The sequence below is a fragment of the Molothrus aeneus genome, chromosome 10 (assembly GCF_037042795.1).
Source record: "Molothrus aeneus isolate 106 chromosome 10, BPBGC_Maene_1.0, whole genome shotgun sequence".
NCBI classification, from domain to species: Eukaryota; Metazoa; Chordata; class Aves; order Passeriformes; family Icteridae; genus Molothrus; species Molothrus aeneus.
This window is the reverse complement of record NC_089655.1, coordinates 11,529,020-11,554,985: the sequence shown is the minus strand read 5'-3', so window position 1 is coordinate 11,554,985 and position 25,966 is coordinate 11,529,020. Positions and strand designations below refer to the sequence as shown.

The window sequence follows — 25,966 nt, the reverse complement described above, 5'->3', positions numbered from 1 at the left end:
CACTGTTGGGCTGTTTGCCATGTGCAGCTGATGGCATTTTCTCAAGATTTAGACAAAAGCCAAAACAGAAACGAAATATAGGAGAATACAACAAAACAAAAATAAATAAGTATGGAATTAGAGTTTTATTCATCATTTGCTTCTGTTTTGCTGCCTGCCCAGAACATACTCTGCACATCATGAGGATAACCTGCTCATATTCTTTGGATTGGTTAAGAGATGAGTGCTCTAGCAGGACACAGCTTTTGAATTATTAAAACATTCCTCATTATTGTAAAGAAACTATCTCTTTAGTCTTGCATTATTTATGGCAGTCTTCAAACAGGAAAAGAAAAGCTTATCTGTAAGATCTAAAAAGCTAACGATGCCCTTCTTATCCTTCAAAATTTTGGATATGGGTGTAGTTCTCTTTACACCATGGAATGGCAATATTGAAATGTGAAATTTCAGAGCTTATAGGAGAGGTTGTCAGATCAGCAGGCAGCAACTTTGGGAGAAAATCTTCATGACACCAAGACTGACAGTGGGACAAGTCCTGCCCTCACTTAATTTCACCTTCCCTTTCCAAGCAATTCTAACTTCTACCTTTTCTGCACAAAAATAGGTTCCAGTCCTGCAGTTTGCTTTGCTCCATCCCATTGAGCTATTTATTAGATATGTGAATAGCAATACAATGAACTGATAAACTGCCTTCAAGTGATAGGACATGGGCACTTACTGCAGAGCTGTCCCACGGGATGACAGGTGGGCCCACATTCCTCGACTGTGCCCTCAGGGGAGTAGCAGGGGAGAGGACAGGGAAGGCAAAGTGTGAGGAACACCAGGGGGAAAAAACAAACATAGAAAGACAAACCCAGGAAGTTTTACAGTTACTGCAAAATGCTGAACAGCCACAAACGGAACACAGCCTGATAGAAAGTGCTATTTAAAGTAGAGAACAAATGAGAGGGGGGGTTGGCTTTTTTTTTATAGGCTTGGTAGCAGAATTCAGTTTTAGGCTGAATAGTTCCAGCAAGAAAAAAACCCCAACCATACTATCTATTTAGAAACTTAAATAACTGAGGTGTATTAATTTTTTTTTTTACCAAAGCAATGGATCAACAATAACTATAGCTATATTTAATTTTAAAATCTTTCTACAAATTAAAAAAAAAAACAAAAAGCATTTTGAATAATGCAGAATTAACTCAACATTATTTCACATTCAAGTGTGTGAATATGTATGTGTGTGTGTGTATCTATATATATAGCAAGGCATTTAGTTTGAAAATATTTAAAGACTCAAATTACCTTGTTTGTTTTGAGACCAGACTGAAAAATCACTCACAAAAAACAAGGAAGAATACAGACTTACCTTCATTCATTCATTCCTTGGTTTTCCTGAGTCTCAGAGAGCAAGTTTCTCTTCACACTGTAGTTGGGTTTGATAAACAGACCACTAATAGTAAACGCAACTTAATTCCTGATTCTGTATACCAGGGAGACAGATGGATGTGAGAGAGTTTCCTATCCAAGAGCACACTCAGGAATAGTGTGGGAGATGATCTACACCGATGAAAACAAAGCCACTTGCCTGGGGTCAGAGCAGGTGAGCCCTCTCAGACCAGCCCCAGGATGTGGCCTCTTGGTGCTGGAGAAGACACAAGGAGCCAACAGAACACCAAAGTGCCTGCAGCCACCTCCTGCCAGGCCAGATAGCTTTAAATGCCTCAGCCATAAACCAATAGGCACCAAATCCCCCATGTAAGATGCGAGTCAGGGCCCTTCACATCAGTGCAGCAATAACCCAGAGCTATGCAGTGACAAACTGAGTGCAAGGATCCAAACTGTTCATCCTCCCCAGAACTCAGGTGTCAGGCTCACGTAGAGGCACCATCACAGCTCTGAGAAAGAGGCTAAAATACTCCAGCAAGGAGGCAGCCAGAATTGAACTCAACGACAAAAAACCCCAAACCAGCAGCAAATGAAGCTGTGCCTTTTGTATGGGAGGTTCATTAGCAAATTTAAATGGAAATTGTTCTCAGCTTGAGTAACTGTCACCCCTAGGGAGTGGGTGGTACCCCCAGGTGAAGGTGGGGCTGGTTGCAGGTGTACCAGCCCTCAATGCTGTGCTCCATGGCATTAGTTGATGAGACTGGAAGGAAACAAAAAGGCTGAATGACAGAAGAGCCATTGTGGTCTCACATGAAATGGCTTTGGGTTGCAGTGGTTAGAGGTGTTTCACCAGGTTTGGAGGGGACAGGTTTTGACAGGTGTGCAGAGGGAAAGCTGACTCACAGACACCCTCTGCAGCCCCTTCTGAGCTCCAATTCAGTTGGGGAGTGAGGCACAATCAGTTCTGGATTCAGCTGGAGGTGTCTAATGATGAACACTCTCGTTCTTATACCTTCCTAATCCAATAAGCCTCTTGTGTGAAATAATTCTATTTGCCTTCTGATGGTGTGTTCTGAGTATCCCTATGCCTCACAGGCAGAAATGGATGGAACAGGTGCCAGAAAGAGAAATCTCTAAACCTCCCTAAAACAGAGTATTTCATTGTCTTCCTGATTACAACATTCACTGGAACTCAGAAGAGACATAGGAAAATCACAATTAAGGCAGAAATTTTGTAGTGGTAAGGTGAAGAGAGGAACATCATTCTTGAGACAAAGAAATTTGAAAGAAAATCTTAAATATTTGGAAAAATCAAGTAATGACTAAAACTGCCTCCCTGAGTGTTATTACTACAGAAAGCATTTAACAGTTGACTAGATGAAATCCTGGGGAAAGAACAGTCCTGTTTAGCTCAGGAGTTTGACACAATGACTTAAAAAATCCCACCAATGGCCACATCTGTAATTAACCATTTTTTCCTGCTTCCTCTGAAGACCCTGGAGAACCTGCATTGCCTTCAGTTGAAACATGACTGAGCTGTAGTTAGAGTTTTGCTGCAAGATCCCACTTCAAAGGCCAGTTGAGACTTTTTTAAAGAAATCTGTGACATTACTGACAGCCTTTTCTGTTTCAATGCTGCATTTAAATAAATGTGCTTAAAACACTTTTTTAATAGTCGTTTTCTGCCAGTGTCCTCACACAGGCCTTGGTGAATGTCTACAAAATATTTCTGTTACCTGAGCAGGTTAAGTAATACCTGGTAATAGAAGTAGTAGTTTAAAACATTGAGTCATAAGGACAAAAATGGTAAAGGAAAACCTGTATGTTTTCTGCTCCAGAGAATGAAAAATGTCACGTCTATCAAATAAGTTGAATTTTTAACATATTTGAAATTGAATTTAAAAATTAATTATGTGATTCTTCTGGAGGAAATCTAATAAAAATAAGCTGAAAACCCTGACAGTTTTAAATAATGAATGGTTTCCTGGTTTCTGACTCATGATTTCGGACATCTGGGCTGAGCACTGTGGAAGTCATATTTCATGGTGGCACATGCAGTGCTTACTTCCCTTTACATACACATATCTTCCCCTAACATTTTGAGGAGTTCTGTCCTTTACTACAGCTAGATTTATGATCTGATTTATTGCATGAATGCTATGTAACTTAAGAGAGAGGTCTTGGGATTTTCTACAGCTTATTGAAATCCTCCATCATTTACAGAAAGCAACCACACTAAACAATAGATTCTAAACAAGCACAAATGCCTGCACACACTAAAACAGACACTACAGCTGTTACTCAGCATCCCTCCAAGAAGCTACAGACCTGACTTACTGCTATGCCAGGAATCTGCAGTTCCCAGAGTCTCTGTTAGGAGAAGATGTGACAATAAGAAGGATTCTCGAGATCCTTGTGATCACTTGTGTCCCCTTCTGATGATGGGATCAAACTGAAACTGTAATATCATATTTTGCAGATGCTTCTCTAATATCTAATGTAATTTAATTTCTTTCTTTTCATTTAATAGCAAGTATATCTTTCTAGATGTTTAGGTGTCTTCCATCAATATTTCATCTGAGCATTCTTAGCATTTTATGATTATGCTAATAATTAGTAGCTGTAAAGCTATTCAGTCTATATATGGGACTGAAAGCATACATGACATAAAAGAAATATGGAAATTAAATTTGAAACCAAATCAAAGTCTCTGAGGGTGGAAATAATCTCAGTAATATTATCTAGCTAAATATTCCCTCTCCTAAAGTAAACATGCAGCCTCCCAGTAGAGCCAACAGAAAGAGCCATACTGTCCAGAGGATGACGGCAGAAATGCATTTTCCTTTCTGTTAAATGTAAAGGGAAACAAAACATCTGTAAGAGCCCTAAATTGTAGATAGTCTTATTATTCCTTCCTTTCTTCCTGACTTTATTTTTCTATGTTTATGCAGTCTCAAAAATGCAATCTTCTACAGAAAGCAGAATTTGCCTGAGGATGTGTCGGAGTTTTGTCCCCACAAATGAAGTGTGTAAAATACCCAACAGCACAGCTGATGTTTATATGCTCAGTTCAGCACATGAGTTGTGCAGACATCTCCCTGCTCTAAATAACTATTGGAAATGCAGTGGATGAGAAACTCAGTTAATTATTATGCCAGCAACTGGATCACACAAATAGGAGTATGACTGTGCATATGTCAAACCAACATCTGCATTCCTGTGAAATGACCATTTTGGAAGAATATTTGGTGGTCATCCATGAAGTGTTGAGAAAGGTTCTATAAATGTAGAAACACTGAAAAGGTATCCTAGTTTTGCAGAGCTAATTTTTTCTCTAAATGTGTGGCATCAAATACTTTGAAGTACTTGAATATCTTTCATTTTTCTTTTTTTCTTTACTCTCCAGGCCTTGTAATGGGATTAATTATACGATATGTGACAAAATCACCAGATGTTGAAAGTGGTACTGTTTATGAATGTGAAAAACTGAAATCTGGGCCATCCACTCTGCTTATTAATATAACTAATCAGGTCTACGAATATCAATACAAAAGAGAGATCAGCCACCACAATGTCAATGGTCACCAGGGCAATTCAATGCTTCAAAAGGTAAAAGCTATCTTATTTTATTTTATTTTTGCTCTAAACTCTGGAAGATATTTATTTTATTTTCATGCTTGAGAGAGGAAAACAAGCTTCAAGTTAAAATGAGAGAGACAGAGAGTCTGTTCTGAATTTAGGGCGGGGAAGAAGAAGAGTAAAGGAAAGGAAGTGTGGTAGAACTCTGACCATCATTTAGCTCCAAGCTGACTGTGCACTCACAGAATGGTTGCCTGAGCTGTTTCAAATGACAGTCCCAGCTCCTGCAGACACAGCTGTTAACTTGGATTCATTGCCACTAAACCTTTACAAACCCAATGATATCTTTACTTTTCCTCTGTCTTCAAAGTGACTTGCTCTGGCAGGATAATGCAAGGGGAGGTTACCTCCTGTGGATAGCACAGGAAACTGCAAACTCTAAATATTTTTCAAAACACAAACTTGTAAATATGTATTAATGTACACTTAAACTCATCACAGCATTCTCATACATTCTTCTACTCCTGCCGTGGTCCTCAGTAGGGAGACAGCACTGGGGCAATTCAGGCTGGATGCAAAAAGGGAAGTGTAGGAGAAAATTTGCAGTCTTTCACAATGCCATAGACTTTTCTTTTTTCCAGTATATAAAAAAAATTTTTCACTTTTTTAGTATATCTTTCCCTGGTCACATAATATTTGCTTCTTATAATGTTCATTTTTTTAAAATGGCAGCCATTTGAAGAACACTGGAGTGCGGAAGCACTTTTTAAAACCTGGATTTTGTGCTCAAAAACATTGTATATTCACATGAAGCTCCAAAGCCCCTACCAATGGCTTTTTACAATAGTGCAATGTATTATTTAGCTTTTTTCCAAGTATTGTTGTTTGTCTAGCACAGTAATGCATGATCCTGTGTATTATACAGTTATCATTGGGAAAACTTATAAGTTATGCTTAGAATGTAAACTGTGGAGCTCAGCAGAATTTGCATTTAACCATCTGCTCAAATTTCTTGCTGATGCAGCAGCATTGTGTGCCTGTCTGCTGTTACTGCCAGACTTGCCCTTCTCAGAAAGAACCAGACTGTCAAGGACCATTAGAGTTGTGGTGGGTGGAGACAGGAAAATACTGTGGCAGTCAGACTAATCAGGTTTTGCTGAATCTCCATTCTTTTTCCTGCTAGCTGGTTGCAGTTGCAGCTTTGTCTTAGCCAAAGCGTGTGTTTCATTTCCAGGGCACGTGTACTAATCCATTACATTTGATCCTCTTCATCAGACCTGGCTCTGGAGCTGACTTAGGAGAGAGGAGGAGCAATGACTTGCACAGAAATTTCTCTTGCCCCTACAGAGAACTGCCCAATCTTGTTTCTATAGTCTCATTTTGCTGGAAGGCTCTTGAAGGTCTCAACTGTGAATTGTAGTTCTTCTAAATTATTGCAGAGACCTCAGTCTGCCTGGATTTTCACTTGTTTTCCTTTAAAATTACCTGGCAGATGCCCTCTTGAAAAGAAAATAAATAAAAAAGGAAAGGGGGATGAGTTCAGCTGTATTTAGGAGACAATAACAATGCCTGGCAGCCTTCCTGACTGGCAAAAGCACTAATGTAAAAAACAGAAAGCATGATCACACCATGCTCTGGGGTTTGTACAACTGTAATTCCCTTTTGACTGCACTAAAAGTGTTTACTTAGTGCCTTTTATCAGAGAGAATAGATTGTGCCATGACTTACAAACATGTATTCTTCAGAACATGTTTTGAATAATAAAACATGTAGTCAGGATTTCTGATGCCCACAGAAAAGATATTTTAACATATCTGCTGAATTAATTCCAAAATTAACATTTGAGAACGTTAGTTCATAAATGAAGAAAATCCTTTTTTCATTAGGTTTTCAATGATGGTGTCAGCACAGCTAATGTTGCTGGCAGGTTATTTAGCTAGAATTTTTAGCTTTATAATTCAAAGTGAGCAGGATGGAAAAAAGTCTCAGCTCTCACTTCCTGTTTATTGAATCAAGCTGTCTGTTAGTAAGAAGGCAGAAGTAATTTTGTAGGCAGGTCTTACTCTTTTGAAGGAAAATAATATATAATACCATAGCCTTAAAATATCACTTCATCTGAACAAAGGAGCTGCAAGCCTTGGCACTAATTACCTCCTGTCTCTTAAAAGTATTGGTATAATACAGCCCACTGACAGAACACTGAGCAGTACACAGGCTTATTAAAGTTGGCTTTTTTGGTTTTTTTTCTCCAGCAATGCTGTAATTTTAAAGAGAATTCTGTTCTATTCTATTGAATTGCAATGGCTGAGCAATGTCCTTGGTCTTTCTCTGTGCCAGAAGTTGAAGGCCAGTATGATCAGTGCACTTCCTTATTCTAGCATTGCTTTAAAACTTTTAATGGCTGTTTTATAAATCATTTCCTTCAAAGGAAATGTTAAATTGCTTTTGGTGATCTAGGCCTTTTATCACCCTTCTGTACATGGGGAACTGAGGCACAACACTGCTGATGTGTCTTTCCTGAAAGTGACCAAGAGATCATGTCTGAACCAGGAGTTATGTCATGGGACTGTCAAGTTGCATGTCTGGTAGGGCAGCTGCTGTCACAGGTAAAGCTGCTTTTATGTGTTCCCTGTAATGCAGCACGACTGATTTCCTTCTTGAAGGAATACTTTTCAAGTAGTAGTCTGCATCTACAAGCTGTAAGGAACTACACATTTATACTTGCAAAAAACCAACTCAGAATAATCTCACAAACAGTGGAGGTGAGCCTGAGATCAGTCTTGATAAGAAGATACAATTAAAAAACTATCATATCAAATTAAATGCTACTTTAGTTGTCCTTACCCTCTCTTTTGTCCTTCCTAGCAGATGACCTTTGATCCTTCCATCTTCTTCAACATTCTGCTGCCACCCATTATATTTCATGCTGGATATAGTTTGAAGAAGGTATGTGTCTTTCCTTTTGTGACAGAAGGGTCTGAGTGTGGCTGCTGCTCTCTAGACCCAACAGGCCAGTGACAGAGGACAGTCAGCTAACAATTTCATTGCCAATTTAATCCATTGCCTGGCAGGAATGGATTAAAATGAATGATTCATGGCCCTCATTCTGCTCTCTTTCTGTCCCTGTGCAAAGATCTGATTGTGCAGTTCACAGCACTCAGGCCTCCCTGTTTTCAGAAGAGACCACTTTGAGTGCTGTGACCTGCAGGCAGGAACAGCCTGTGTCTCATATCCTGCCTGATCAGGACTTTGTTCTAGGGATGGGGTCATGATACCATTTGCATCAGGTACCACCAATCTGCCATGATCCTGAAAAATTTGGCCAGATACATAAAAAAGAGGGAATTTTGATGGCATTCCGCCAGGGGAAAAAATTGAACATCTTTAAGTTGTAATTTCCAAAATAACTGAGGTAGCCAATATTCCTCCATCTTTCATATGAGAAATGTATTCTAAAAAAAGGCTTCACTTCTAGATGGAAATGGAAACACTTCTAGATGTGTTTCCACTTGGTCAGAATGCTTTTTTATTTTCTATATAACAAAGTTCCTTTCAAACTTTCCTCCCCAGAGACATTTTTTCCGTAACTTAGGATCAATTTTAACCTACGCCTTTTTGGGAACTGCCATCTCCTGCATTGTCATAGGGTAAGTGAGTGCCTTCTGCTATTATCACATGCTTGGTATTTCTTGCAATTAAAAACTAAACTGTAAAAAGAATTGCAGAGCCTGCATGATCCATATACTTAGAAACTGGTGTAGCAGATAAAGTAATTCCTTCTCAAGAAGTGCTGAGATGGAAAAGGTATAAAGCTCTTACTGGCATTAATATGTGATGGAAGTTTCTCCTTTAATGTCATTTTAATAATAGTAAAATACATGAATGACCTATAACTTTGAGTTCAATGATTTTAAACCCATTCTTTTATGGGTATGTCATCAGATCTATCTTGATATCTTAGATTTCTGATCATCAAGCTTAGTAAGCATAATGCACCAGAGGCATTGTGGTATTAAATGTCCTGTAAGCTCTGGTTGCTCCAAGTGCCAGGAAAATTTAGACTCTGCAATCAAAGTATGATCATCATCTGTGCTGCAATACAGAGGAGTGTAAACTCTCAATGTGGCTGTCTCCCCTTCATGTAAAAAAAACACTGAACATCTTTGGGCTCAGGAAAAAGGATGCCTTCAGTTTCAGACCCAGAGGCATTGTGCCATGTGTCCCATTTATTGGGGAGGAAAAGCTTAATCTCACTTTTTTTTTCTGAAATTTTGCTTTCCTCAAGAAATGGCACCTCATCACTTCTTGAAGTTCACAGCTTGGACAGCTACATCACTCATATTTTCCCCCTGTCTTTATTTGCATTATACCTATGACCCTTGCTCTTTTTTCTTTTCATGCCCTCTATGGCAGAGAGCACCCCTAAGATTGAAATTATAAATTCAGTAAGAAAATCTACATCCAAACAACACTTTGAGCCAAATGGTAGCACATTTCTGAGGTAACAATGGTTCTGGATCTCAGTAGGACTCTTCCTGTGCTTCCACTCTCTTGTCTGAGCTATTGAACATAAACCAAAGCCAGGGGATCTGTGAGACTGCAGGAAAGCATTAGGGTGGTCCAGCCAGTAATGCCTTTAAATATGCATTTAGTTTATGACTGACATTGCCCCTTGTAAATGAAAAATGCCAGATCAGCTTTGATAAGTTTGTTAAAATAAACATAATATATTGAATTTAGCCTTTATTCCCAATACTTTCATTCCTAGATCCATGCCATGTTATCTAAAACAGAATAAATGCAGATAGAATCTACTAGAAAAAGTTCTACTAGAAACAATTCCTACTAGCAGTTCAAAGTTCAAGCCCAAAGTCAGGGATAAAGATCCAAAGGAAACCTTAGGGTAGAGAGTGGTAAGCACTGGGCCTTGTTCTAGTACAAACCCAGAGCCCCCACTGGATCCACTGCAGAGAAGGCAGTGATACATTCAGAGCAGGGCTTGTGTGAATGTGAAGCATGTTTGCATAATGTGCATGTCAGGATAAGGAGGAGATAATGACTGCATGAAGAAGAAAGATGATATGAAAACTTTACTGAAGGGAATGAAAAGTAAGCCCTAAAAGAAAACTATGTCCTAAGAGAGAAAGGGTGAAGAACTAGTTCTGTTACAAAAAAAAAAAAAAACCAAAAAACAAAAAAACAAAAAAAAAACACTCTGAGGTACTTCTAGGTATCATTGCTGTAGACAAATATTGTGTGCACAGGTATGATTAAACTTGTGCTTTCTTCTCATTATATGAGCACAGCACAAGCACAGGCAGTACCTCAAGATCCCCAGGCTCAAGCTCTGTTGTCTGCAGCCTCTCACTGGGGCTGTGCTCCCGCTGCCTGAATTACAGAGCTCTGTGTGCACCCCTCTGGGGCTCCCTGAAGTGGCAGGGCACAGCCTGTAACAAAGAAGGACCAGACCGCTCTTTGTCAACCAGAAACAGCTGGGAAATATCATTAATAAAGAACAGAAACATCATTTGGATTTGCTGCAAACTCTTGGAGTGCTAAAACGTTGCCATGGAACACAGGGATACAATGGTGCCTGTCTGCTCTTTGTGAGTCTTTGCATTTGTGTGAAAGGCCTCAAGAAAGAGGAGCTGTGTGGAATTTGAGTGAAAAGGCTATAATCAGATATTCCCACTGAGGGTGGGGGAAGGAGGAGTAAGAGAGATTGATTTTTTTTTAGTGAAGATTGTGCCAAAACCTACTTGCTTTCAGCTAAGTACTGCTATATGCCTGCCCATATTTGCTGTAAGACTGTCCTCAGCCACTTAAAACACAGGAAAGATATAAAGCTTTCCCAGCAAAGTGCACAAATTATGCCCTTCACACCAAATCTGACTAGCAAGGATCCATGCAGAGAGATCCCATGAGGGAGAGGGGAATTTCGCCCTCTCCAAGCTCTATTTTAACTGCAGAATAGCTGAAGTGGTCCCTTTCTTGGTGAACAGAGTCGGCTGTCTCTGGGTCTGCATGACATAAGATTGTAGAAGATCCAGTCTTTCAATAGATCTTTTCTCTGTCAGTGGTTCCAGCTTCCCATCTTCTGAAGAGTAGTGTAGAACTGAGACATCTCTTTCTTCCTGAGAAAAACCATCCAGGGCAAGTCTCTGTGACGCTCAGCCTGACACAGGGCAGGCAGTCTTTTGCTGCAGGAGACTCCTTGAGTTTCATGGACTCAGAGAATAACTTTGGTTGGAAGCAATGTCTGGATTTCTGCAGTCATCCAGAACTCTGAGATATCTGTTCCAGTCTTAACCACCCTCACTACAAAGTGTCTTTCAAAGTGTTTATCCAGTTGCAATTTCCCTTGCTTCACCTTGCAACTTTTGCCTCCCATCCCTTCCCTATGCAGCCTTCATGTTCTCTGTACCCACCTGAGGACAGCACTGAGCTCCACTCCCACCTACATGAGGGAGCTCAGCTTCTGTCATTTCTCATATGCCACAGCCCTCAAATTATCTTGGTGGTTCTGTCCCATCTCTGTCTTCCCTGTCCTGCAGTCCAAAGTGACACACACTATTCCACATGTCACCTCCAGGTGCCAACAAAAGATTTAATGGCTTCTCTTGGTTTGCTCCCTTGCTTCCATGAACACAATGTGGTTTGCAGTCATAGCTGCTCTTGTGAAGTCCCATTGTGATTTGTGCTCCATTTGGTATCCCCCAGGACTCCAGGGGTTTTCTGCAGGTACTTGTGTAGCCAGCCCTGCTTCTGTGGGACTGCTGCATAGGGTTGCTGTAGTTTTCCATAGGTACCTCACTATGAGCTGTGTATTATGACCATGGCAAGCTGAAGCACCACTGAGCTGATGCTACCCAGTGAGTGCATGAAAACTGGGCTGCTGAAGTATTAAATGAACATCTGCCCCCTCTTGCCTTTTTTTACTTTTTACATCTTAGGAAGAAGCGGGGAAAAGGACCTAATGCTAACTTCTGCAAGGAATAGTGTTCTCTTCCCTTAGATTCTATTTTTAATAAACTGTGCTGGGGTGCATCTTCCAGAATTGATGTCTGTAATAGAAATTTTCTCTTTTGATAATGGAAGAGTGCTTAAGTATTTGGAAAAATCTTTACACTGTGATAACAACCTATCAGAGCAACATATTGAGTGGCAGAGGGTGTAGAACCATTTGCATTTTTCCCCCTCTTGAAATCCTTTTGACTTCTTTGCTCAGTATTCTCAGTGGCAGCCAGGGCCAAGATGCCTATGCATGTGAGCACTGAGATCATTAAGTTGGTCTTATCTGTGATTTTTTATTTGGTTTCACTTGGGTTCTCTCGAATTGCAATGCCAAAGCCACATTTTCAATATTCAGAATGCAGCATGTTTGCAGTCACTCACTCATATTTTTCCAGCCTGTCTACTACGTTTGGCAAGGCCTGATTTTTCTGGAATTTAAAGTTCTCTGAGTGTGCAACTCAAATAACAAATGTATTTACAGAAAGCGTAGGCCAAGTTTGATCTATCTTTGTGGCTGCAGTGAGAATTTTGCTTGAATAAAGCAAAGAGAGCTGAGATAAAATTGGGGTTTGGATCAGAAAAAGTAGAGTAATTGTTGTTTTGAGGGAAGCTACGAAATGCAAATAACAGATAATAGTGGTGTTAGGAAAAATCATGCCAGGATGATCCCTGTTTTAGGAGGAAGGATGCTGGTGTTTTTATTAGCTGCTCAGTTTGCACAACCTTCTCTGGCTGAGGAGACAGGACTTCTTAGTTCAGCTGGAGCCACAGGGGGTTAGTTTGGCTTGATTAATTCCAATATGTCTGTGAGCACATGGATGCTGGATTTACAGTAACCGTGTCAGACTTCATGGCAATCAGTGCTCAAAATTCAAGTTCTCATTTAAAAACCCTCATAGAATCAAAGTATTTCTTTTGTATATCTGTGTTTAATTGCCATGGCTAACAGTTTGGACAAAGTCTCTTCTGACATTTAGATTCAAACGTGAGGCATAAGTCATCGTAATTGATTCTCACGGGCAATCAAGAATCCTTTCCTTTGCCATTCCTCACCATTCTACAAATGAACATTCAAATGCTGTCCACATATGGCTACTAAATGCTGAGACTATAATAATACAACATCATAAATATGATTAATATAATAAATATAATACAATATAATTAACATATATTTTCTAAATTCTCCCTTTTAAAATCTGAATCTTAGATGGTTTTTACTTGAAAACCAGAGCAATTTTTTTGTCTCTGTACATAGACATATACATATATAAGTAAAAATTTTTAAGAGAGAAAGAAAGGAGTATCAAGAATATCAAATACCAATACAGATATTTTTGTTGATCATGATTAGAATTTCCATCATAACTTTCTATGAAAGTAGACATTTTTCATTCAAATGTCTGTGATATAAATATTCCACCATCACATGGAATTGTTTTTCTTCACTCTTAACTGTACTGTTACAGCAGAATCTCTGTGCCTTCTAAAGAAGGATGGGTTGGGCTGAATTAATAACACTGTTGCTCAAATGCAGCTCTAAAAACAAAAGGTTGAACTTTCCTTTCCACAGTTTACCTGGGTGAGATGCATCCTGACATAACTTTCCAGTCAGAGATTTGCTTCTGTCACTGTTACACCTGCCCAAACATTATTCTAAAGGTGAGGAGACACATACCCAAAAGCCTCAGCAGGCAGTAGTTGTGGTTACTGAGCTCTGCAGGACTGGGGATATTTTTTTATTTCCATAAGTACTTTGGGCTAGAGGGGAGTTTAGTGAGGTTATGGGTGTGTTTATTACTTTCTGCTGGAAGCTTAAAGGAATATACAAATGGGGTCTGCTGATAGGGAGCAGTACTGGCCCTATAATCTGCTGTTCTTTCTCACTGGAGGGCTATGGACAGACTTTACAGCTTGGAAATGAAACACTTGTACCTATGTGCTCCAGCAGAGCAAAGCCAAATGTTGTTTGGCTTGAACTTACTGTGTGGTGCTGTGGGATTCTTCTGGATTTTGGAACTGTTTCTGCAAGGGAAAATGGGGCCTGTTTAAGGGTAACAAAAAACAAAATCTCTGTTACAGAGCTCTACATAAACTAAGCAAATACCTTTACAAGGATTATCTGCTGCTGCACCAGCTAAGCTCTTGCCTTCCAGATGATAACTTTTGTATTAATTTAGGCTTAATTCATGTACAAGTTTGTTTTTTTTTCCCTAATTAAAATACTCTTTTGTACTGCATGTCATCAAATGACACATAAAAAACCCCCAGGTCCATCTTCCCTCCACACTCCACTTGCATATAGCAAATGCTTAACCTCCCCACAAGCAAGAATAAAAGCTTTCTTTTTGGTACAAACAGAAACTGCTGAGTGGAAGTGTTACAGTATCTTAGTGCTGTAGAAATTAATTGAAGGAGAAAGAGGGAAAACTTATATTTAGACCACTTACCCTCCTCAGTGCTAAAAGCCCCTGAACATCAGATGTCTGACTTCAAAAATGTCTAACAATATTTTGAGGCCAGATATTCAGCCTATGAGTGGAAATAAAGACAAAACTAGTAAGAAAACATTAATTGAATGAAGCGTAACTGTTGTAAGAGTGCAGTGCCTGTGCTGGTGCCCCTTTTGGAGGTTATGGCTCCTTCCATGTCCCATCTTGGAGTGAATAAAGGCTTTTTCTTTCACTCACCAGACAGTATTGCCTCAGTTTTGCATTGACTTGAGGAAACTCAACAAAGATTATTCAGCTGAAAAATCAAGCTCTCCAGATTTCTCCAAAGGCAGATGAACATGTTGCATGCGTGCTGCACATGTTAATGTGCAGCTCAGTTGCCCAAAGCAGTAGCTTTGGCTCTCTGATCAGTCCAAATCTGAGGTAATTCCATTGCAGTCTGGGGAGTTGCCATCTGCAGCTCAGAGCTGCAGTTGCAAGGGGTAGTTGCTGCTTCTCACTTGTGTTCAAAGGTGTGTGGTAAATCCAAAATGGTTTGTAAAGTGTAAATTTAGAGAAGCTTGAAAATATACACCCACTGTGATACTTGTGTTGGGGAATTCTGCACAGGTGGTAGAGAGGGAAGAGGCTTCCTCATAGCCGTAACTCAAGAGAGTTCTGGCAGGTCTAAAAGTTATAAAATATTTTACAAAGCACCTCCTATTTGTATGACATGTGAAATTATGGATAAGAAACTGGATTAAATCAAGGCACTAATATAAAATAGTATTTCCCAAACCACTGACACCCACACAGAGTGGAAAGTTCTTCCAAGAGTAGTCTGATGCCTTCAAGCATGTGTTGCTGCAAGTTCAGCCAGAATTTGTCGCTATTTCGCAATAAGCATCCGACATTGTTTACTGCAGCAGAGCTGATCATGCAAAAACCAGTTTTTCTTCTCATAAACAGATGTGCCAAGCAGCAGGAAGTAATTATTTGTATCATCCAGAAGAACCCCTCAGCATACAAAGGAAATAAATGTATGATAGGGAACACCAAAGGTGTAGGACTGCAGAGACAAACAGAACCTGGAATAGCAGAAGATTAGTCTAAAATTAAAAGTATGTTTAATTTGGTATTTGATAGCCAGCAGGTTCTCCAGGAATCCATCAAAGAATTTAAATCATGTGCTCTTCTGAAAAACATGCAAATGCCATTTGTTGCAAAACAGGCTAAACACCCAAGTCCAGATATTTCCCAATAAGAAACCCTATCCTGGAAGGAAGAGTTTGTTTGTGTGGTTTTTGTTTGGTTTTTTGGATTTCTTTTTTTACAAAGTGTCTTCCCAATTGTCTTGAATGTCAAAGCTTTGACTGCAGGAAGGAATATTCTTGAATACAGCTCTTCATGTCTTCTTCCCTGATGTTCATGCATCCTTTAAGATTTAACATGCAGAGTGGCTTACAAAGATTCCCAGTCTCCTCTTTCTCTGGCAATAGATCATCCATACACCTGTGCAAAAAAAGCTTCCTTGGCTGAAGCATCATTTGCAGTCTCAAGTTTGCAAATCTGCTCTTGCAGTCTCCACAATGACTTTCAGGGAAAACATCTTTACAGAGCTGGTGAAATGGAAAATATGCATCCCTTATGGCCCTTTATCCTGAAATCCACTGCCTTTCTCAGTACATCCTTTCTTTCCAGAACAATTCCAGGCTACAGAGGAGATGAAAGCAGAGGGTGCATTGACTCTGATGTGTTAGTTCATTTTCCACCTCTTACAGATATTTTTCCATACTGCATGAGAAACCTGCACACCAAGCCTATAACTGAGGAAGGCATCTCCAGCCCAGGCTGACACTGCTCCAGGCCATAAACACCTGTATGGCTTTGCTAGGTAGTGAGCCAGGCCATGTTTCCTTCTGAGTCAAAACAGGCAACTGTGTGCCCTCTGTCAGGAGCACTTGGGCTTGTGAGGTGGTTGCAAAGTGCTTTGAGCTGCCTCGTCGTGAAAGATGCAACAGAAATTTAAAACACAAGAGGAAAAACCTATTCCACTACAGTAGCATGGAGCTACCTGCAACCTGCAGTCTCCTCAAACTGACAGGTTTGCTCTCAGATCAAATGCTGAGCAACACTGGGAAGTGTACAGGCAGCAAGTAGCTCATTGGAGCAGGCAGAGAGGGAGGTGACTGAGATCTCCTGCCTGTTACCTTGAAAAATTCATAATACACCAGCTCAAAGGAAGCTTTGTTCTCCCACCCACCATCATTTTACATACCCTGCTTCTGAGCCAGCTGATCAAATGGTGCTTTTGTATCTGACAAGTCTTTTACTGAACACAACTGGTTCTGGCCTGAAATGTTCTGTAAACACAGCCGTTTTCATGATAGCCCTGGGACAGATGCTGCATTTATTGGAGACAAAACCTACAAAAGCTGGTCTGATCAGGTAAACCAGATCCTACACAGTGAGAGGCAGATGACATTTAAATAGTGCACAGAGCTTTTCTCCTGATTACTAAGGTGACAATAAATCATACAAGGTGAGTCCCTAGCCTTGGCTCTCCTTAGAATACTGCTTGTCTCAGAACTCCATTACATTTGACTCCATATTCCATACATTTGACAATGATGATAACTTACAGCAAGTTCAGTGGATGGCCACCAATATGGACAGGGGCTAGGACATTTGCCCCAAAAAGAAGAAACTGAAGAAACTGAGCTCATTGAGCCTAAGTAAGAGGGGCTTTGAGGAGAGATTACCAAGAAAGGAAAGCCATGCTCTTCACAGTAGTACATGGTGAGAGGACAATTGACAGGCATAAACTGTATTTTAAAAAGGTTTAACTTGATATAAGCAAAAGCTTTTTCTTCATGAGGACACTCAAGCATCAGAACAGGTTGTCCAGAGATGCTGGATGTGTAATCTCCATCCTTGGAGGTTTTCACAACCAAAGTAGCTAAGGCCCTAACTACTCTGGTTTGAGCTCATAGCTGAACCTTGCTTTGAGTAGGAATTTTGACTAGAGACATCCTCTGGTCCCTTCTAACATAAGTTACTCTAAATTCTATGTTGCTGTAAATAACAAACCTTACAGCAGAAAATATGCTACCCCTAGTCCATCTCTTTCAGCCCTTTTCTACTTTTAATTTTTCTGCCAATTTTTCTGATTCAATTATCTTGGTCTCCATCCTGCCATACTCAACACTTAGCTTCTGGGATATTTTTCTTTCTCCTCAACTTCTGTTAAAATATGGAATCTGCAATAAAAAGGTCTTTCTGAAGAAAAGTTAGGATTATTTCACTTCCTTCTGAAGCAAGTACTTTATGCATGAAGATGGCTCTTAAAATGCTAATTAATCTCAATTCTTAGTCAGCTCCATAGTTTAAAAAGCAAAAAAATCACTTTCCTTTCTGTAATACACTGATTGGGCACTTCCTTGCTCTCTGCAACACCGCCTCTCCCCAGCTAACCACTCTCCAGCTGAAGCTTAGCAGCAACCAAAACTGAAATGTGAAAGGACCACAATTGCCACTCCTTTTTGACCTCTCCATTATTGAGAGCATGGGTGCTTTTACCTCTTATATGTGCACGCTGAAAGCTTTGAGCAGGATGATGTCACTGGTAAAAAACCCAAAAAAATAAAAATAAAAAACACTTGATCTGCAAAAAGACAATGAGTAACAGCAAAACCTCTGCAACAAGAATTTAAGGTCACATACAGGCACAGAGACTGCACCAGCAATGCCTTTTCATTGCCTTGTTGATATATGAAAGGGTTGTCATTCTTCAGACTTCAAATGAAAAAAACAATTTTTTTTTTAATTTCCCATGTTCCTTTCTTCCATCCTTACTACACACTCATGGACAAAAACAAGGAAAGAGCTGATTTTCCAGTGAATCAGAATAATTTTCGGAGTTCTGTTTGCCTATTTTATTTAACCCAAGTGGGACTGCACATGAAAACATTAGGTGTGTTTCCTGTGAATGATCTCCTTTTATTTGATTTTTGGAGGGTTTATGCAACCTCTATGAAAAATGAGTATCCTAAAAGGAAAGTAAGAAAGAGGGGAACGTATCTGAAGTTGTTCTCTCTAGCAAATCATGTCATGTGGTTTGTGCAGTTGCCCTGTTGTTCATCAGGCTGTGAATCCAGCTGGTTTCAGTTTCTTGCACTGTGAGATTGCTCTTCAACACTCTTTTGTCACACTCAACAAATAATTTGGGATGGCATTTACCTTAGGTCCAATCCCCTGCTGACAAAAACAAGGCTTACTGCAAAAGCTGGAGCAGGTTATGTAGAGCGTGCTGGTCACATTCTGAATGCACCTCGGTGTCCATCTCTGAGGAGCAGCATTAATATCCAGGTGCAGCTGCTTTCCAACCAGTGCGTGCTCATTACCTTCTGAGCCCAGCAGGAGGGAGGCTGTGCCGCCCTCCAAGTCCTTCCGAGATGGGTGACTTCATCAGCTTTTAGTAATCTTCCTATGAAAGTTGTCTGGCCCATACAGAAATCCATGGTTTGTGCTAAAGCATAGCACAGTAGCTGTCTAACCTGCCTGCTACTCATTCAAAGATGGTAAAATACTGGGCTTGATTTCTAGGAAGCAGAATATTGATCTCACTGTAGATGTGGAACAGCGCACTGGCTGACAGGTTACAGGGTGTGATTGTTCAGCGGGGAACAGCTGAATTGTTCAGGGGGGAACAGCTCAGCCCCTTGCCCTGCCCGGGCTGTGCTGCAGCGTTTGCAGCACAACCGCGGCCATCTGAACACCACGACTATCTGAAAACCACGGCCATCTGAAAACCACGGCTATCTGAAAGGCGCCTTTTGCCGTCCCACTCAGATGGCTCAAAAACTCCGTATCACGAAGGGAGAGCAGCCTCAGAGGGGCTGGCACGGGCCGGCAGCACCGGAGCCAGAAAAGCCTTATCGCTGTAGCTGCGATACGCGGGATCCGCGGTCCTGTCCTAATCCCATTTCGGCACCTTTCCAGAACACCCGCAGTTGCGGCCAAAGGCTCGATTGTGTCTGATCCCCCACCAGACCGGTGCGGGAGCCTCACTTCTGCTGTCGCTCAGTGCTCCCGTTCCGCTGCCGATCGCAGTTTAACGCGTGGCTGAGGCTGCACAGCTTTAACTCCTTCCGCCGTCAGAGCCGAGCCGTCGGCTTTGCTTCCCACGCGCCAGAGAGGGGAGAAAAAACTCATCGCGACTACTTCTAAAACGCAAACGAGCGGCGAGAGCAGGAGCAGGCCGAGCCCGGCCGAGCCCGGCGCCGCAGCGCCCGCAGCTGAGCAGCGCGGCCGGGGCCCGCAGTGCCCGCAGCCGCCACCGGGCGGCGCCCGCGCTCCGCCTCGTGCGGCCGGGCCCGCAGGCGGGGCAGCAGCCGGGCCGGGCTGGGCTCGGCTGGGCTGGGCCAGGCCGGGCCGGGCCGGGCCGGGCCGGGCCGGGCCGGGGGAGCACACCGAGCTCATTGCCAGCAAAATTGCATTCATTTGTTTTGAATGCAGTTCAAAACTGCCCGGGGCTCCTCTTCACAGCTTCTCTAGGCTGGTCCTGGGGACACCAGGCCACACGGGGGCCTGGTCTGGGACATCCCGATCCAGCTGTGCTCTGTTCCAGATCAGCTCTCGTTTATCTTGTGACAGAGCAGCTTCCAAAAGTCTGCAGCAGCATCACTTGCAGCTCCCACTTCTCTTTTCTCGGACTTTGAGCACGGCTTTTACTGGGTGTACTACAAGCTACTAAACAAGCGTCATCCTTTACTTGTCAGTTTTCTGACACTAATCTACCTGGGGTTCTGAATAATTCAATAAATGAAACTATTCTGATGAACAATTATTAGAAAACTAGGGATGTCTTGGGGATACAATGGTTTCTTAGCTAAAATTGGTGTCCAGTCTGCAAAATTAGCAGAATGTTAATAATCAGTCTGATTTTCAAAACTTTTCATATAGTTTTCTAAGTAGGGATTTAGTTCTGGAGTTGTGGCACAACGATTTAAGGACATCACTAACAAAGTTAGTGGGAACACTTGGAAGACTGGAAGTGGCTCAGAAGCCTGCAGGAGTTGTTACAATGCCCTCCGAGCAAAAGGAATAGACTGCAAAAGCCATTACAGTTGCAACATCTCACTGGCAAATTGCAGCCTCATTAGTAATCTTGGCAAGATGACGGGGGTTTTACATTACTGATCCTCTTGTTAGCCCCTCAAGTGTGCCACTGAAGCGCTCTTTCGGGAGCAGTTTGTGGAAGGGAATGTTGGAAATATATTGCCTTTATAGGCAAACAGACATTCTCTGTCTTTGGGGCCATCAAACTGGCTCGTTCACAAACTCACAACTCACTTAAAAATAAATGGGAAGAGAAGGTAGTAGTAAAACCTGCCAAAAATTAGGATCTAATGATAATTGTAAGCACATAAATTCTGTAGTATTTTCCCAGTGAGCCAAGACACATGCAGTAACATAAAGTAGCTTCCTTTCCCACAAAACTCTCTCATTAGTGTTGTGGATGTTCTAGTTAACGTAGAACTCCTCTAAATGCAAGGATGACATACATATATATATGTGTGTGTATATATATATATATATACACATATATATGTATATTTTTTTAAATTGAAAACCAGAATTATCTATCAACAACACAGTGACTAACATTACTGTAGGGCAATAGCAGTTGTTCTCAGGCAGGCACTAGGGGGTCCTGTTCAGGTACTCCACTAAGACAGAAATTTATATAATTAGGAATCTGTCTGTCACTACTGTCCCCAAGCACTCCCTTGGTGTCCCTCACAGCACAGTCTGGCTGACAGCATGTGGTGATGCATGTAGTCAAGGAACATCATTATCTCTCCACTGTGCCTGAATTTTTCTTGTAGATTCTTTAAACCTGGCTGTTCTTCCAATAAACTGACCTGGGAGCTGCAGAGCATTCGAGCAGACTCCTTCCACGTCAGTAGAGCACTGGTAGCAGTTTAACACATTTCCCAAAAATTGCCCACAAATTGCTCCATGAAGGACAAACAGTTCCACAAAGCTTCTCAGATAATGTTCTTCCTGATTACAGAGTCTCAGGAGGGCTTCTGTGCCAAGGAGAAGAAAATGCCACACCTTGAGGTTAGTTCCTGGTGGGCCCACATAGCCATACTGTTCAAAACTTTTTCTCCTCTGTGTTCTTCCTCCTTTCATTACTGGCCCTTGTGTGGCTTCTGTTTTGAAAAAATGAATTATTCAAGCTGCCTACATGTCTTTTTTCAACAACAACTAGCCCCATTGTGTTACAAGGACAAAAACCTTTGGTAACAGCCAGGACAGATGGCTGAAGCCCGGCAGCACATTTCAGAGGAGTGCCACACGTCTGTGTTATCAAACCTGGCTTTATTTGCAAACCCCCTTATCTCTGATATTTTAATTATAGTGCTGCTCTTGAGAATATTCTTGGTGCACAAAAGCATCATATTGAATTATTTTTTAGTGCCTCATTAAGACAAAAAACTGGGAAACATGATCCAGATGCAAACTAGAAGCTGAACAATCCAAAGAATAAAAGCTATGTAGTTTAATAAAAATCTTGTTTTAAGACTTAATATTTATCTTTTGTTGGGTTTTTAACATGTTGGGGATGGAAACACTGCAGTATTATTCAGCGAATATCCCTGCTGGAATACTTTTTTCTTGCCATAGTGATACTCTGTAAGCTGTGCTATCTCAAGGGAATATGTAACAGTGCAGTGCCAAGAGGATGTGCTGAGGTATCTGTGCCTTCATACTTCCTTTCCTGCAGGGTTTTCTGCCTCTAAAAAGATCTCTGAGGTGCTTTCTCACACTTCTTTGATCTGTTTGATCATTACATGCTACCCCATTATTAATTTCCTCTTGCTGGCCCGTTTTGAAAGCCTCACGTACGATTTCCAGTTGATAAAATTGCCATTGGGATGCCCTTGCTCTCCCTTTAGCGCTGACCGTCATCACTCAGGAACAGATGCTGGGGAGGCAGAGGATCTTTCAAATGTATGGAGGAAGACTGGGAGGAGAACGCCTGGAGGCAGATTCAAGCACTTAGAGGGGTGTAGTCACACACAGCGGTGTTAGCTTGCTTCAGGGAGGGAGGGCAGCAAGAGCTGAACATCAAAGTGCAATGGAAATGTAAAATCCTTAGTTTTGTGATTCCTCCTTTCATCTGCGCTTTTTCTCCTGGCAAGGTGTTGCAGGCAGTTCTGCTTTCTGTGCCACCGAACAGACTCAAGCTTCAGTGAATGTAAATGGAGCCCCTGGACCAGTTTTTTTATCCTTCAGAAGTTCTAACACTCTCTGAAATTAATTTTAGATTGGATATTTTCAATCAGCAAAAGCAGGCACAGTCTTTCTAGGACAAACAAGGCACCGGTGTTTTTCAGACTCAAGTTGCAACAAGATGGAGAAGAGCAGGAAAATTGGGAATAATCTGTCGTAGGGGATGCCTTAGGCCAGTTCAAACCATACACTGCAGGGTGGTGCCAGATTGGCATCTGGGACCAGCTCTGGTGCAGGATCCTGCCTTCCCATGGACACTGTGTCTCACCCCGGGCAAATCCAGGCTTGGTGTCCTGGGGCTCCTCAGCCTGGGTTCCATGGCCAGGCCAGGATCCCACACTGGCACTGCCCACCCCAGGGCTCCCCAGCCTGGGTTCCATGGCCAGGCCAGGATCCCACACTGGCACTGCCCACCCTGGGGCTCCTCAGCCTGCAAGTGGGATCCAGATGTGCCCCCTGACCTCTGGCTGCTGGTGTTACTGCCTGCCTGCAGCCAGCTCTGCTGTGCTCACTCAGTTACAGAGCAAACATTGCCATCCTTGTCCCCTTGCTCTGCCCAAGGGAGTGGTGCTCCCAGTTTGGGGGCGTGAGTAAATCTGTAACATCTCTGTCAGCTCCCACAGACCAGTGATCTTGTACATGAGAGACTGCCGTGAAAAAAAATGCTGCATGTATAAAAAACACCTGGAACCTAATATGAAACATATCATATAAAGTTAAGAAAGCAAGAACTCCAAACTGAAGGAAGTGGAGATCTTAAGACCAGTTTTCAAAGTTTTGTCAAGAAAATCCAGAAATAATTACTAACTTAATTACCTGGAGCTATAGCCAACATAAAACAATGCCTACTGATTTCTGAAGCACTCTTAAGTTTTGTGGGTAGTCCCAAATTCTTTTCCATGTGTGAAGGCCTGGCCTGATTTAAGGACTTCTCTAATGTGACATGAGCAGTATCTGATGAACTGAGGTTCAACCTATATAAAAGCTGCTATTGGCAAGATTTTTTGAGTAATCAGTTGTCCATATGAGATTAAAGGGGAAAAAATATTTCTGCAACTTACAGCTTACAGTGAGGTCTAAATAGACCCTCTGTTAAACTGTTCTTGTGCTGGGCTGACCCTGCTGACCCAGCAAAGCTGCTCTGTCCCTGCCCTCCTCAGCTGGACAGGGCAGAGAAAATGCAATGAAAAGCTCTTGGGTGAAGATAAGGGCAGGGAGAGAGCACTCACCAGTTACTGTCACAGCAAAAGAGACACAACTTGAGGAAATTAGTTTAACTTATTGCCAATCAAATCAGAGTATGTTAATGAGAAATAAATACAAATCTTAAAAAAACCCTTCTCTTTTTCCCCACCTTAATGAGTCCCACGTTCACTCCCTTCTCCCCATGGCTGCACAGGGGGACAGGGAATGGGGGTAGTGGTCACTTCATCACACTGTTCCACCTTGTCTCTGCTGCTCCTTCCCCCTCAGGGGGAGGATTCCTCACATTCTTCCCCTGCTCCAGCTTCCCATGGGCTCACAGCCTCCCTCAGGCACATCTACCTGCTCTGCCTGGGGTCCTGCAGGGGCTGCAGGTGGATCTCTGCTCCTCCATGGACCTCCAGGGGCTGCAGGGGCACAGCTGCCTCTCCATGAGATTCAGGAGGAATCTCAGCTCCAGTGCCTGAAGCACCTCCTGCCCCTCTTTCCTTGACCCTGGTGTCTGCAGGGCTGTTCTCTCCATACCCTCACTCCTGTCTCCATCTCTGCAGGTTTTTGTGCCCCTTCTGAAACACCTCATCACAGAGGTGCTGCCCCCAGTGCCAATGGGCTCTGCCTGGGGCAGGTCAGTCCTGGAGCCTACAGCCATTGGCTCCATCAGACTCAGGAGAATCTTCCAGCAGCTTCTCAAAGCAACCACCCCTTTAGGCCACCCCTTTAGTCCCCCTCACCACCAAAATCCCAGCACACAAAGCCAGTACAGTGTTAAACAAATTTGGCTGCAGCTGCTGTATCAAATCAGTCCCAGAAGTTACTGTAGTTCATGGTAAGCCATGCTCAGTGATGTAGTATCAGGTAATTTGTCTCAGTGTCCTCCCAATGAGGGAATGTACTTCAGTCTTGCTCATTTGAGAATATAATCTTTCTCTGATCTCTGAAGTGATGAAATGAAGGAGTAGATCATGGAGGCATAGAAATTAGAGCAGTAAAAGAGCTATTAGACTGTAGAGCTCATTATTCCACCTCTAAAAGGCTACTTTGCAGTTCATTCTTGGCTGCTTTGTCCAGCATACCTAAAGCCCTGGGAGCATGGGAAGAATGAAGGAGCAATTCTAGGGTGCAAAAATGTCAGTCCTTTTCTCTCTGCTTTGATCCAGCTATAGGATGAAGCAAAGCAGTAATTGCTGCCATTATAGAGAACAAATCTATTTGCATTTCTACAGTGCTTCAGCTCTAGCTGTGAATGCCTAATCAGTCCTATTGCTGGAAAAATATTTTCCAGCCTCTTGTCCAATCTATGTCTGATTGCAGTGCATTACTGCAAAGCCACTTCACCCATGCCCTGGCCCACATCACCAGAGGGCTGGGGGAGAATGTTTGAAGGCAGTGCTGGTGGGTAGGACACAATACAGCAGTGTCTGTCAGTGCTTCAGCAACTGGACCTCTAACAGAATCCTGCCCAGTGTAACATGCAAAGGTGTTTGTATTTCTAGAAGTACAAAACCCTAAATAATGGGTGTGGAAAGATCCCCTTACACACCTTTGCAGGAATAGTAATATTTACCCCAGCATCCATGCTAGCCTTAGCCTTAATAATCACGTTGCATTTTCCTCCCCCAGACTTGCCCAGCAGTTTTTGACTGTAGGCTGTTTCTCATTCCCTGTTCTGCATGCTTTATCAGAGTGATAAGCACTATCAAGCAACTGCTACATCCTGATGCTGCACAGTGTGACACATACTTGTAGATTTACCCTGAATCCCAATGAGTTGCACCTGCTTTTTTACTAATCAGTAGTTTTGTTCTGCCTTCACAGACCCTGGAAATTTAAGGACAGTTTAAGCTTAGTATGCAGTTCTCAGGACAGATATAGCTGCTTGGTTTCAATCACCCAGCACAGAAGTGTTGTAATCTGGCCAAATCCCATATATTTGTCTTATTTACACTTCTATTTAATTTGATATGTAATGTACATCACTCAGACAAAAATTATTTGTCCCATGATGGTTTTACATGCATATTTAAGAATTTTATCTCCTGTAATCCACTGTCACTCTTAGC

General features: G+C 41.9%; 1 protein-coding gene across 2 annotated transcripts in view; it reads left to right on the top strand.

The window, feature by feature from the left end:
- The window catches only part of SLC9A9 (solute carrier family 9 member A9), a 170,984-nt gene that overhangs the window by 1,098 nt on the left and 143,920 nt on the right, over nucleotides 1-25,966 (top strand). Inside the window, exons 2-4 of one of the 2 annotated variants that reach the window (XM_066556466.1) lie at nucleotides 4,781-4,983; nucleotides 7,822-7,899; nucleotides 8,524-8,600. In XM_066556466.1, coding sequence (XP_066412563.1) covers nucleotides 4,781-4,983; nucleotides 7,822-7,899; nucleotides 8,524-8,600 — 358 coding nt within the window. Of the gene's footprint in view, nucleotides 1-4,780; nucleotides 4,984-7,818; nucleotides 7,900-8,523; nucleotides 8,601-25,966 lie in introns of both variants that reach the window. The other variant, XM_066556465.1, reaches the window with a different exon arrangement.